A 13642-nucleotide genomic window follows, 5' to 3' on the forward strand; every position below is an offset into this window, starting at 1 on the left:
TGACATGCACATCCATCCTTTCTGATCCCTTCTCTCAGCTGCTGTCCACTCTTCAGATCAGGTCCCCTACCCCCACCGTCTCTAATCCAGACCAATATCAGCCCCCCTCATTTTCCCTGCCATTGTCTACTCTTCAGACCAGTGTCAGCACCCCTCCCCCTGCCACCTTATTCTTTTCCTTGCTATGGTCTACTCTTCAGATCAGCGCTAGCCCCCCCCCCCCCCCCCTCACCTCACTGCTTCCTGCAGTTGTATACTCTTAAGACCAGTGTCAATGTCTCCCCCCTCCCCTCACTCTTTTTGCCGTTGCCTGTTCTTCAGATCAGCGTCAGCCCCACCCCCTTCTACCTGCTGTTGTCTACTTTTCAGACCAGTGTCAGAACCCCCCCACACCCTTCTTTTGTCTTCTCTTCAGATCAGCATCAGCCCCACCCCCTTCTACCTGCTGTTGTCTACTTTTCAGACCAGTGTCAGAACCCCCCCACACCCTTCTTTTGTCTTCTCTTCAGATCAGTATCAGCCCCCCCCCCCTCCCACACACACACCTCCCCTCTGCTCTTCAGATCAGTATAAACACCCCACCCCTATTCCTCAGATCAGTATCAGACCCCCCTCACCCTTCTTTTGACTTCTCACCAGATCAGTATCAGACCACTCTCACCCTTCTTTTGTCTTTTCTTCAGATCAGTATCAGACCTCCCTCACCCTTCTTTTGTCTTTTCTTCAGATCTGTACAGGGTTCCCAGGTGGTGGGCATGAAGCCAAAAAAGGACCTTTAAAGGACTTTATAAGGACCTCAAATCAGTTTAAAAGGACCTTTGCCGACATGACTTTACAGTACACCCCAATCTATTTGACATGCAGAACAGCAGACACTTACCTCTCATAAACGGAAGAACAGCTAATCCCATTGGACTGTCGTATTTAGTCTTTGCAATTCACGTCAGTGTAGGCTAGGCCTAAGCAAAGCAGCAGCAGCAGACGTGACTCACAGCCACTGTACCACGCTTCGCGTCTGCCACCGAGCAGAAAGCGCACTACTGTTAGGGCCTAGGCCTATAGGCTGTATCCTCCTACAGTAAGTACTGAGTTTCAGACGATCGCGTCGGCATCTTTCAACGCGCTTTGCAACTTGCGGTTTTGGTTTCGAAGGTGTTTCAGTTTCGTTCTCAAGTCTCTTTCTCTTCATAAAACATGACTTAACAGTACCTTTCAAAAATTAAAAGGACCTCCTGATGAGTTAAAAGGGCCAACTTGCTGAATCAAAGCACTTAAAAGGCCTTTTGACCAAAATCCAACTCCTAAGGACTTAAAAGGACCCTATGAACCTTGCTGTATCAGACCTCCCTCACCCTTCTTTTGTCTTTTCTTCAGATCTGTATCAGACCCCCCTCACCCTTCTTTTGTCTTTTCTTCAGATCAGTATCAGACCATCATCCTTCTCCCTACTTTTATCTTCTCTTAAGATCAGTGTCAGCCCCCTCCCCCCCACTTCCTGTTGCTGTCTACTCTTCAGATCAGTGTCGTCCCCCCCCCGCCCCCCAAGTAACCCCTTCTCCTGTCTACTCTTCAGATCAGTATCAGCCCCTCACCACACCTCCCTCCTCCTCCGCCCCACTCATCTGTCTTGCCTGTGGCCATGCAGTATGGCGAGCGGTATGAGCATGTGGTGGATTCGTCAGCCACCTCCCTTGAACGGGAGAAGGTCATGCTGATGCCTTCTCTTCATCTGGATGCTCGCTGTCATTGTCTGTTCCTCTGCCCTTGGCCTCCTCCGCCTCACACACAGCCATACCCATCTTCGTCTGCCCCCTTTACACTTTGCCCAACATCCATGGCACATACAGAGAGGGGGCAACAGAGTCAGAAAGAATCAAGTCACAGAGAGAGAGCGAGGGAAACTCAACACACACACACACAGATATTTCTTTAGATGTTTTAATGGAATGTGTCTCTTATAACATCAGAACAAAAAGCACAACATAGAGGACACCTGTCATGTGGGTCACCATTCCCTATGTTCACAGAATAGGCCTTGACAGGTCACACACCCTGACCCCACAAGTATGTTCTATGAACAGTGCTGACAGGACAGGTCATGACACCCTGACCCCATGTGTCTGTTATATAAAGTGTTGACATGACATGTCATGACATCCTGATCCCACATGTCTGTTCTACAAATAGTGCTGACAGGACAGGTCATGACACCCTGACCCCATATGTCTGTTCTATGAACAGTGCACACAGGTAAGGTCCCACATCATGACACCACTTCTGTTCTATGAACAGTGCTGACAGAACAGATCATGACACCCTGACATCACACATCTGTTCTATGAACAGTGCTGACAGAACAGGTCACACACCATGACACCACTCACTGTTCTATGAACAGTTTGTTGAACTGAAAATTGTGTGGTGGAAAGGAACAATGCTGTCCTGAGCAACCTACACTCATCGAAATTTCTCTGTTTTATGATAATTGTTTTTAAACATACTTCTGAGCTTAAATTAACTCACTCAGCACGGCCAGTCCTCTCTTCTCCTCTACACAGACCCCTCGGATGTCCAGTGGGTGTCTGAATGACCCAACCTTAAGCTTCCGTCGTCAGAATTGTGGTATTCTTTGTCAACATTCAGCTCTTCAGTATAAGAGCCTTCCGCTTGCAATATTTTGGTGATGGTAATTGGGCTGAAACGCTGTTAACGTCGTCTCTTTCGCCGATCGTACGGAGAGAGTTAAAGAAACAAACATTTGAACTAACTCTCATTTGTTCCATCAGGGAAAAGAGTCCAACATGGAGAAGCCCTTTTTGTATCACTTTCAGGTCACAATAGATAACGATTTAAAAAAAAAAAAAAATTGTACCTGTATGACATTGCTTTTGTTCTCCTGGGCCATTCTACCTATGTTAACAACACTGCACACGAACCAAATAATTCTGCATACATCACAGCACTTTTAGCACACATTTAAAAAACAGATACCTAGCAAACCAACAAAGATGTGAAAGCTTCAATGCAGCTCTGTCCCTCAATGAGCCATGTCAGTACTGCTTACAAGTCATTTCTGTCTGTAATCACACGATCATGTTAACATTGCGTGTCATTTCTGTCTGTCGTCACATACTCTGTCAACACTGTTTACATGTCATTTATGTCTGTAGTCACATAACCTCATCAGTGTTGTTAACATGTCATTTCTATCTGCAGTCATATACACCATGTGAATATTGCTTACATGTCTTTTCAATTTGTCGTCACATAACCCATGTCAACTTTGTTCACGTCATTTCTCTCGGTAGGCACAAAACTCATGTCAATGTTGTTTACATGTCGTTTCTGTCTATAGTCACATAACTCATGTCAATGTTGTTTACATGTCATTTCTCTCGGTAGGCACAAAACTCATGTCAATGTTGTTTACATGTCGTTTCTGTCTATAGTCACAAAACTCATGTCGACATTGTTTACTTGTCATTTCTGTCTGTCATCACATAAACTATGTCAATGTTTTTTTTTACACTTCAATTGTCTGTAGTCACATGTCAGTGTTATTAAAATGTCATTTCTGTCTGTAGTCACATAACTAATGTTAACACTGTTTACATGTCATTTGTCTGTAGTCACATAACTAATGTTAACACTGTTTACATGTCATTTGTCTGTAGTCACATAACCAGAGATGCCAACCCCTGTCAAGTGCTTGTAGGAACGACGGGTGCAATAGCCGAGTGGTTTAAGCGTTGGACTTTCAATCTGAGGATCCCGGGTTCGAATCACGGTGACGGCGCCTGGTGGGTTAAGGGTGGAGATTTTTATGATCTCCCAGGTCAACATATGTGCAGACCTGCTAGTGCCTGAACCCCTTTCGTGTGTATATACAAGCAGAAGATCAAATACACATGTTAAAGATCCTGTAATGCATGTCAGCGTTCGGTGGGTTATGGAAACAAGAACATACCCAGCATGCACACCCCTGAAAGCGGAGTATGGCTGCCTACATGGCGGGGTAAAAACGGTCATACACGTAAAATCCCACTCGTGTGCATACGAGTGAACGTGGGAGTTGCAGCCCACGAACGCAGAAGAAGAAGAAGAAGCTTGTAGGAACAATCAGGAAATTTGGTAGGCACATTCTGAATTTGGTAGGAACACTGACTCAGAGCCACAACAGCGAATGGGCACAGACGCTGTCTGACCAAGATGCAACTTGATTCAGATCCATTCTCTCTTTTTCGGGCAAATGATTAAGCTGATTGGTCCACTAAATGCTGTTTCAATGTAAACACACACACAATTAGCTGAGGATCATCGTGTGAGACAAAGGTTAGTAGTGACTGCCCTTGCATCGTGATTAATAAGCCGAGAGTGTCTGGATAATGATACGACAGGAAAGCATGTGAGCATGCTTTGTAGCCGGAAATGAACTTGTTGGAACAATTTTGATGATGGTGGAATGTCGGAACAAACTGCGATCAAGCGTAACAAAATCATCACAGATGGCATTTCTGCATAAACCATGTCAGTGTTGTTTACATGTCATTTCTGTCTGAAGTCATATAACCCATGTCAGTGTTGTTTACATGTCATTTCTGTCTGAAGTCATATAACCCATGTCAGTGTTGTTTACATGTCATTTCTGTCTGAAGTCACATAAACCATGTCAGTGTTGTTTACATGTCATTTCTGTCTGAAGTCATATAACCCATGTCAGTGTTGTTTACATGTCATTTCTGTCTGAAGTCACATAAACCATGTCAGTGTTGTTTACATGTCATTTCTGTCTGAAGTCACATAAACCATGTCAGTGTTGTTTATATGTCATTTCTGTCTGTAGCCACATAAACCAACCTATGTCCTTGACCTTAACAAATGTCCTTTACATATTCTGGTCCATAAAAACTGCAACAAAGATATCTTTTGTTGGTCTGTGTGAAACTTTAAAACAGCTCATTATGCTGTAAGTGAAAGCATAGGAAATCACACATCAGAAATGGGATGGTGATAAGTTGATCCAGTCTCCATGCTGACATCCCAGCTAATCACAAATGCCTTATCACGGCTTGTGACACGAGAATAAATAGAATAAAGAGAATAAATAGACAAATAACCCTAACAATTAGAACAAAAAGCAAACAAAACATGCAGCAAACAATCAACTCTGAACAGAAAAATAACTTCAAAAATGAAATAGAAAAAAGGCAACAACTGTGATTAAAATGTCAAATTCATGTTGTTCATTGAATACATATTTACAACTAGGTCAGCTGTTGAATCCTTTCATTCAGATTTTAACTGTATGTATTTAAAAATCAGCATTCATAAAATCTCACAGGATCTCAATAAAGAAAAGTACAACACACACACACACACATCTCAGCATAGAAAATAACATACACAAATGCACACTCACAATAAAGAAAATAACATGCACAGACACACACACATGACACATACATTCATCTCTGTGTAGAAAAGATTATACACAAACAAACAAACAAATACACACACTCACGATTAATATACATAATCATCTCAATACAGAAAAGAAAGTACATGTGCATACATACGTACACAAAATAAAGAAAAGTATGTGCAGAAAAAGCCCCACTATCATCCCAATAAAGAAAACAATGTACACACACACACACACACACACACGTCCACAATCTCATATCTCAGTATCACACCGCAAGTAGGGCACAGAGGTCAGAGGCAAGAATGGGACAGATGGGCACAGATCTCAAAGGATCTTGGTCAACGATCACACACACGTCTAGGCAATATCTCAAAGGATCTTGGTCAACAATCACACACACGTCTATGCAATATGTCAAAGGATCTTGGTCAACAATCACACACATCTAGGCAATATCTCAGAGGATCTTGGTCAACAATCACACACATGTCTAGGCAATATCTCAAAGGATCTTGGTCAACAATCACACACATCTAGGCAATATCTCAAAGGATCTTGGTCAACAATCACACACACATCTAGGCAATATCTCAAAGGATCTTGGTCAAGAATCACACACACACGTCTAGGCAATATCTCAAAGGATCTTTGTCACGGACAAGGAGGGTTGTGCGTGCGTGTGTGTGAACGCTGCCACTTTTGGTTGACCCCTCTCCTTGTAGCTCTTCCGCGTGCTCCATGTAGCCAAGGAAGTGTATGGAATGCACGTGTTGCACTAGAAAACATGACGTGCATATTTCTAATTTGTGAGTTATAGAAAGTTTTCTCCTTTTGGAAAACCAGCACCATTAGTCAGTGGAGCAGGACACTCGGCCAGGTCAAGTGTAGGGTCCTATGGAGAGAGACGCTCAGCCGGTATTTTGGCCGGAGATCAGAAACCGTTGAGGGAACTCTATTCTTCCTGTGTGGAGACCCAACTTCATCCCCCGCTGTTTGAGTGGCCGTCTTCCGCCTGGGGAGCTCGAGCGTCGCTGGTGGACGTGTTTCCCCAAGCGCAACACCAGAGTCCACCTTCCAGAACTACGAACTGTGTGGTGCCAGTTTCTATCCCCCCCTCCCCCCACCTAAGCTATTACTGAAAAAAAAGACAAACTGTCACAGAAGAGGGTGACGAAGGGAAAATTGTGGGTGTTCCTCATGTGGAAGAGGAAAACGAACAGACTTCTTTTCTTTGTGGTGTCTAATTAAGTATTGTATCGTGTCTGTGATTTTTTGTTAAAGTATTTGGAGTAAATGTTTTGTATCTGTTTATTCCAGGCTTTTGTTTGGATAAAGGTGAGAGAGCGTGAGAGAGCTGGCCATAACTTTAGTTTGAAAAGTTGCACGCGACAATTGGCGAGCCTGCCAGGATCCTTTCTTGGATAGTAGTATCTGAATTCATTTTTGTCACTGGCCACTCTCCTCGTTCACTACTCACTCCCATCTTCCAATCTTAATTACATTATCGTAATGAATTGACAGGTAGCTGTAGGTGTTTGGAGTGGACTTGGATCTGTAAGTTACCAGTTAGTTTACATTTGTACATTACTTCATTCTTTTGTGTATGATACTGGTCATTCATTGATTGCATGGAACTTCGTTCTGGCTGCAAGCTTAGCGTCATGGCTGAAAGGAGGCAGGATCGTATTTCACGGTGGCGCAGTTTCGCTGCCGAGTTAGAGGTTCCCAGGGAGCAAGTTGCTGAGTTTGTTGCTAGTCAAATGCTTAAGGAGGATGAGGCTGCAGAGAAAAGGGAGTTAGAGGAAAGAGCTCATCAGAGACAGCTGGAATGGGAAGAAGAGCATCGGCGGAAACAGTTTGAATGGGGAGAAGAGCAGCGGCGGAAACAGTTGGAATGGGAGGAGGAACAACACCAACAACAGCGTGAAGAGCATTCCCTCCGGCTTGAGGTTCTGTAGAGGGAGAAGAAAGGGAAGAATTATGGCAACAGTATGGTTATGGATCAGGTAGAGGGAGAGTCTGACACTGACGACGACCGTGGATTTCGCCCCAGCCTTCCAAAGTTCGATGACAGTAAGGGTGACATTTCGTCTTGGTTGAAGAGGTTTGAGCGTGTCGCTACTCTGTACGGATGGAAGAAGAGCACCTGGGCGACTCGAGTTTCTACTCGTCTCACTGGTAAGGCCGAGGACGTCTACAACAACCTGAGCGACGCTGACGCGGGTGACTACGATAAGCTGAAGGAGCAACTTTTAGCTCGTTACCAATTGAATGCAGAGACGTATCGTCGTCGTTTCAGGAACTGTAAAAGAAAAGACAATGAAACTTTTGTGCAGTTTAGTGCCAGGTTGCAGGACAACTTAAAGCAGTGGCATGAGCAATCTAAGATTCCTGATCTGAAACAATTGATTCTCCTTGAGCAGTTCTTACAATCTTTGCAGGCTGACATGGCCGCCTACGTGATGGAGAAGCAGCCACAGTCTCTGGAAGAAGCTGTCGCATCAGCTGAAGTTTACTTCATGGCTCATAGGGGTGGGAGGAAGTTTCTTCAGCCGGTAGGTCTTAGTGGTAACGCTTCAGCGGGGCAGGATAAGTCCAAGGTGGGTGGAACTAAGAGCGAGTCTGGGAATTCCTCTGTTAAGACTTGTTTCATCTGTCAGTCACCTAAGCACTTGGCTAGAGACTGTCCCAGGAAAGGGAAATCGGCGGGCGCAGTACAGCATCAAGGGACAGAGGTCAGGCAAACAGTTCAGGTGCCTACTCTCTGCACGCCATGCAGAGAGCAGGAATACGATCCACACTGTCTGGTCGTGGTCGAAGGCAAGGCAGTACCAGGACTGCGTGATACAGGGTCTCATGTCTGTGTCGTGAAGAAGTCCCTCATATCTGATTGTCATCTTACCGGCAGGCAACTTGAGGTTTCAATGGCCGAGAAAGACATCAAGCGGCACTATCCTATTGCTGTGGTTAGGATAGAGAGTCCGTTTTTCACAGGTCAGGTTGAAGCTGTAGTTATGGAGACTCCAGTGGTTGATTTCATAGTTGGGAATCATGCTCGGTTGGAAGACCGAAAAGTTCTGCCAGTGTATGGTACACCCAAGGAAATCTCTGTAGTCACTCGTGCTCAGGCAGCAGAGAAGAAGCAACCTTCTACTTTGCGGGTGGCATCTCCAGGTCTCGAGACCGTGACGCCAGAGCAGTTGAAGGAACTACAGAAAGGTGATCCCGGATTGAAGTCTTTGCGGGAGGCAGCCGATCGTAGAGACGTTAGGGTTTCTGGTCGTACAGGCGAGGTGTCCTTCAGGTGGAGGAAGGGTATTCTGTACCGTGAGTACCGTCAGGCGAAGACTGAGTACAGTCAAGTTGTGGTCCCCGCACAGCTTAGACACGGAGTAATGAAACTGGCTCATGAACCGCCTATGGGGGGTCATCAAGGAGGAAAGAAGACTCTGGACAGGATTTGGAAACAGTTTTTCTGGCCTGGTATGTGTGCGGACGTTCGCCGATTTGTTTCGTCCTGTGACCAATGCCAGAAAGTCTCTCCAAAACCTCAGAGAGTACCTCTAGGGAAGATGCCTCTGATCGACACTCCTTTTGAGCGGGTAGCAGTTGACCTTGTTGGGCCGATTACTCCTGCGTCAGGGTCAGGGAACCGCTATATCTTGGTGGTTGTGGATTACGCCACCCGGTACCCCGAGGCCGTTCCTCTTAAGACCGTTGAAGCTACCACGGTTGCTGAAGCACTGTGGGAGGTCTGGACTCGAGTTGGTGTGCCATCTGAGATTCTAACTGATCGCGGAACCCAGTTCATGAGCGATGTAATGAAGCAGATGGAGAGATTGTTGTCCATCCGTGGGTTGGCAACAACTCCTTACCATGCTCAAGGAAATGGGCTGGTAGAGCGGTACAACGGCGTTCTGAAGACTGCGTTGCGGAAGCTTACTCAGGAGAAACCAAAGCAATGGGATCGGTATATCCCTGCACTGCTCTTTGCTTACCGGGAAGCGACTCAGGAGAGTTTGGGGTTCTCACCATTTGAGCTCCTGTACGGAAGAACAGTACGAGGGCCTTTGTCTGTCTTGCGCCAGCTGTGGACAGATGAACACACTTCTGAAGAAGTTCGCACTACTGCAGAGTACGTAGTAGACTTGAGGAACCGTATCGAGGAAACCTGTGAGTTGGCACGCAGGAATTTGGCTGCAGCTTCTCGGAGACATGCTGAGGTTTTTAACAGGAAGTCTCAGAATCGTGTGTTCTCCCCTGGTGACAAGGTACTGCTGCTTTTGCCCCAGAGACATAACAAATTACAGCTGTGCTGGCAGGGTCCCTTTGAGGTATTGGAGAGGAAGGGAGAAGCTGACTATAAGATTCGCATGGGAGGACAGGACAAATTGTACCATGCGAATCTGCTGAAGAGGTATGTGGAAAGACAGGCGGACTCTGCTTATGGTGAAGTTCCGATGGTGGCTGTTGCTGTCATAGAGGAGACTGAACCAACTTCTGTCGCTGACAGGGAGTTGCCTGTGCCCAGTCTGGTGGCTGAGGAAACAATAGCTGACTTGAACTTTGGACCAGGTCTGAATGACAAACAGAAAGAGGAAGTTTTGACAATTGCTCGTCGGCATGAGAAGGTCATCACGGATGTACCGTTGAAGACGAACTTGGCAGAGTTTGACATGACCGTAGACACAGCAAAGCCGGTGCGAGTAAAACAGTACCCTTTGCCCCACGCCAAAGTGGAGATCGTCAAGCAAGAGGTAGAGACCATGAAGACGCTTGGGGTGATAGAGCCTGCTGCATCTCCCTATAATGCGCCGGTAGTTCTCGTACGCAAGAAAGACGGAAAGATCCGGTTCTGCGTTGACTATCGACGTTTGAATAACGTCACCGTCTTTGATGCGGAACCTCTACCTGACGTAGAGCATCTTTTCTCTTCTCTAGGTAAAGCCCGGTACTTCAGCAAGTGGGACCTCAGCAAAGGTTACTGGCAAATTCCGGTCAGAGAAGACATCCGGCCTATGACCGCTTTCACTACCCCCAGTGGACAGTTCCAGTTCACTGTGATGCCCTTCGGCTTGAAGAATGCAGCAGCAGTTTTCTCAAGGATGATGAGAGCTTTGCTGGATCCCATAGGCATGAAAGATGTACATAACTTCATGGACGACATCATGATTGCGTCCGAAACATGGGAAGAACATCTCTCTGCTATAGAGGCAGTTTTCCAGCGATTGGAGGAAGCAAATTTGTCAGTCCGTCCAAGGAAGTGCTTCATTGGGTTCGAGGAACTGAGTTTTCTGGGACATGTTGTACGGCACGGTCAAATCCTGCCGGAAATGGACAAGGTGGAGAAAGTTATGAAAGCACCAGTTCCTGAGACTAAGACGCAAGTGCGAGCCTTCTTGGGCCTGGTAGGCTACTACCGTAAGTTTATCCCTAATTTCTCTGCCATAGCACTTCCCCTGACGGACCTCACCAGGAAAGGTGCTCCCAACAACGTCGTTTGGACTCCAGAGTGCGATCGGGCCTTCAAAACTTTGAAGGGTCGTCTGGTTTCTAGGCCGGTGTTGCAACTGCCAGATCTGTCCTGCCAGTTCGTCTTACGAACTGACGCCTCAGACTGTGGTCTGGGGGCGGTGCTCCTACAGGAGAAGGAAGGTGTACTACACCCTGTCGCGTTTGCCAGCAGGAAATTGTCTGGAACTGAAAGTCACTACTCTACGATTGAGAAGGAGTGCTTAGCAGTAGTGTGGGCTACAGACAAATTCCAGCAGTTTTTGTATGGTCAGCAGTTTGTGCTTGAGACTGATCATCAACCTCTGCGGTACTTGCAGACAGCAAAAGTTGCGAACCAAAGGCTGCTGAGGTGGAGTTTGCTCTTACAGTCTTACTCCTTCACAGTTCAAGTGATCCCTGGCAGACTGAATGTTGGTGCCGACTATTTGAGTCGGGCATCTGTGGAATAATTGTTTCCTCTTTGTAGCCGTGCAGACAGATGTCTGTGCTCAATCAGGGGGGTGTTGTCACGGACAAGGAGGGTTGTGCGTGCGTGTGTGTGAACGCTGCCACTTTTGGTTGACCCCTCTCCTTGTAGCTCTTCCGCGTGCTCCATGTAGCCAAGGAAGTGTATGGAATGCACGTGTTGCACTAGAAAACATGACGTGCATATTTCTAGTTTGTGAGTTATAGAAAGTTTTCTCCTTTTGGAAAACCAGCACCATTAGTCAGTGGAGCAGGACACTCGGCCAGGTCAAGTGTAGGGTCCTATGGAGAGAGACGCTCAGCCGGTATTTTGGCCGGAGATCAGAAACCGTTGAGGGAACTCCATTCTTCCTGTGTGGAGACCCAACTTCATCCCCCGCTGTTTGAGTGGCCGTCTTCCGCCTGGGGAGCTCGAGCGTCGCTGGTGGACGTGTTTCCCCAAGCGCAACACCAGAGTCCACCTTCCAGAACTACGAACTGTGTGGTGCCAGTTTCTATCCCCCCCTCCCCCCCACCTAAGCTATTACTGAAAAAAAAGACAAACTGTCACAGAAGAGGGTGACGAAGGGAAAATTGTGGGTGTTCCTCATGTGGAAGAGGAAAACGAACAGACTTCTTTTCTTTGTGGTGTCTAATTAAGTATTGTATCGTGTCTGTGATTTTTTGTTAAAGTATTTGGAGTAAATGTTTTGTATCTGTTTATTCCAGGCTTTTGTTTGGATAAAGGTGAGAGAGCGTGAGAGAGCTGGCCATAACTTTAGTTTGAAAAGTTGCACGCGACAATCTTGGTCAACAATCACACACACGTCTATGCAATATGTCAAAGGATCTTGGTCAACAATCACACACATCTAGGCAATATCTCAGAGGATCTTGGTCAACAATCACACACACATCTAGGCAATATCTCAAAGGATCTTGGTCAACAATCACACACACATCTAGGCAATATCTCAAAGGACGGTCAACAATCACACACACATCTAGGCAATCTCAAAGGATTTTGGTCAAGAATCACACACACACGTCTAGGCAATATCTCAAAGGATCTTGGTCAACGATCACACAGGTCTAGGCAATATCTCAAAGAATCTTGGTCAACAATCACACACAGGTTTAGGCAATATCTCAAACGATCTTGGTCAACATTCACACACGTCTAGGCAATATCTCAAAGAATCTTGGTCAACAATCACACACACGTCTTGGCAATATCTTAAAGGATCTTGGTCAACAATCACACACATCTAGGCAATATCTCAAAGAATCTTGGTCAACAATCACACACAGGTTTAGGCAATATCTCAAAGGATCTTGGTCAACAATCACACACGTCAAGGCAATATCTCAAAGGATCTTGGTCAACAATCACACACATCTAGGCAACATGTCAAAGGATCTTGGACAACGATCACACACAGGTTTAGGCAATATCTCAAAGGATCTTGGTCAACAATCACACACGTCTAGGCAATATCTTGAAGAATCTTGGTCAACAATCACACACGTCTAGGCAATATCTCAGAGGATTTGGTCAACAATCACACACGTCTTGGCAATATCTCAAAGAATCTTGGTCAACAATCACAAACATGTCTAGGCAATATCTCAGAGGATTTGGTCAACAATCACGTACATGTCTTGGCAATATCTCAAAGGATCTTGGTCAACAATCAGGTCTAGGCAATATTTTAGATGATTGTGGTCAAGGTGGAATGGTGGTCAGGTAACATGTCCACCAGCAAGAGAATCTGAGCATGCTGGTTTCATCCCCCCACTCCCAAGCCTGTGTTTCTCCCCCTCCACAAAACCTTGAGTGCTGTCTGGGTGCTCGTCACTTGGATGAGAAAATAAACTGAGATCCCGTGTGCAACATGCACTCAGTGCACATAAAAGAACCGAAGGCAACAAAAGGGTTGTGCCTGACAAAATTTAGTAGAAAAATAATCCACTTTGATAGGAAAACAAATTCACTTGCAGACAAAAAGAGAAAAAAAGGGTGGCGCTCTCATTGTAGCGACACGCTTTTCTCAGGGGAGAGCAGATTAAATTTCACAAACAGAAATCAGATGTGATAAAGAGTAATACAATACAACAGTCACACACAGGTCGAGGCAGTATCTCAAAAGATGGTGGTCAACAATCACACACCACCGGTCTAAGGACCACATGAAGGGGAACGGCTCAGTTTCCATAACACTCAGACACATCGAAGTCCAGAAAACAGTCACAACACGA

General features: G+C 45.8%; 1 protein-coding gene across 1 annotated transcript; it reads left to right on the forward strand.

Moving 5' to 3' along the window:
• Positions 1 to 1930: 1930 nt before the first annotated feature.
• On the forward strand, positions 1931 to 11727 carry LOC143280145 (uncharacterized). The gene is made up of 2 exons (XM_076584723.1): positions 1931 to 2095; positions 2307 to 11727. The coding sequence occupies exon 2, from the start codon at positions 7417 to 7419 to the stop codon at positions 11386 to 11388; it is 3972 nt and encodes a 1323-aa protein (XP_076440838.1). The 5' UTR covers positions 1931 to 2095; positions 2307 to 7416; the 3' UTR covers positions 11389 to 11727.
• Positions 11728 to 13642: the final 1915 nt, after the last annotated feature.

Source organism: Babylonia areolata, chromosome 3 (assembly GCF_041734735.1).
Source record: "Babylonia areolata isolate BAREFJ2019XMU chromosome 3, ASM4173473v1, whole genome shotgun sequence".
Taxonomy (NCBI): Eukaryota; Metazoa; Mollusca; class Gastropoda; order Neogastropoda; family Buccinidae; genus Babylonia; species Babylonia areolata.

Bases quoted from the DNA above. Each gene is read 5' to 3' on its own strand.
- LOC143280145 (XM_076584723.1), top strand. From the start codon at position 7,417: ATGGTTATGGATCAGGTAGAGGGAGAGTCTGACACTGACGACGACCGT.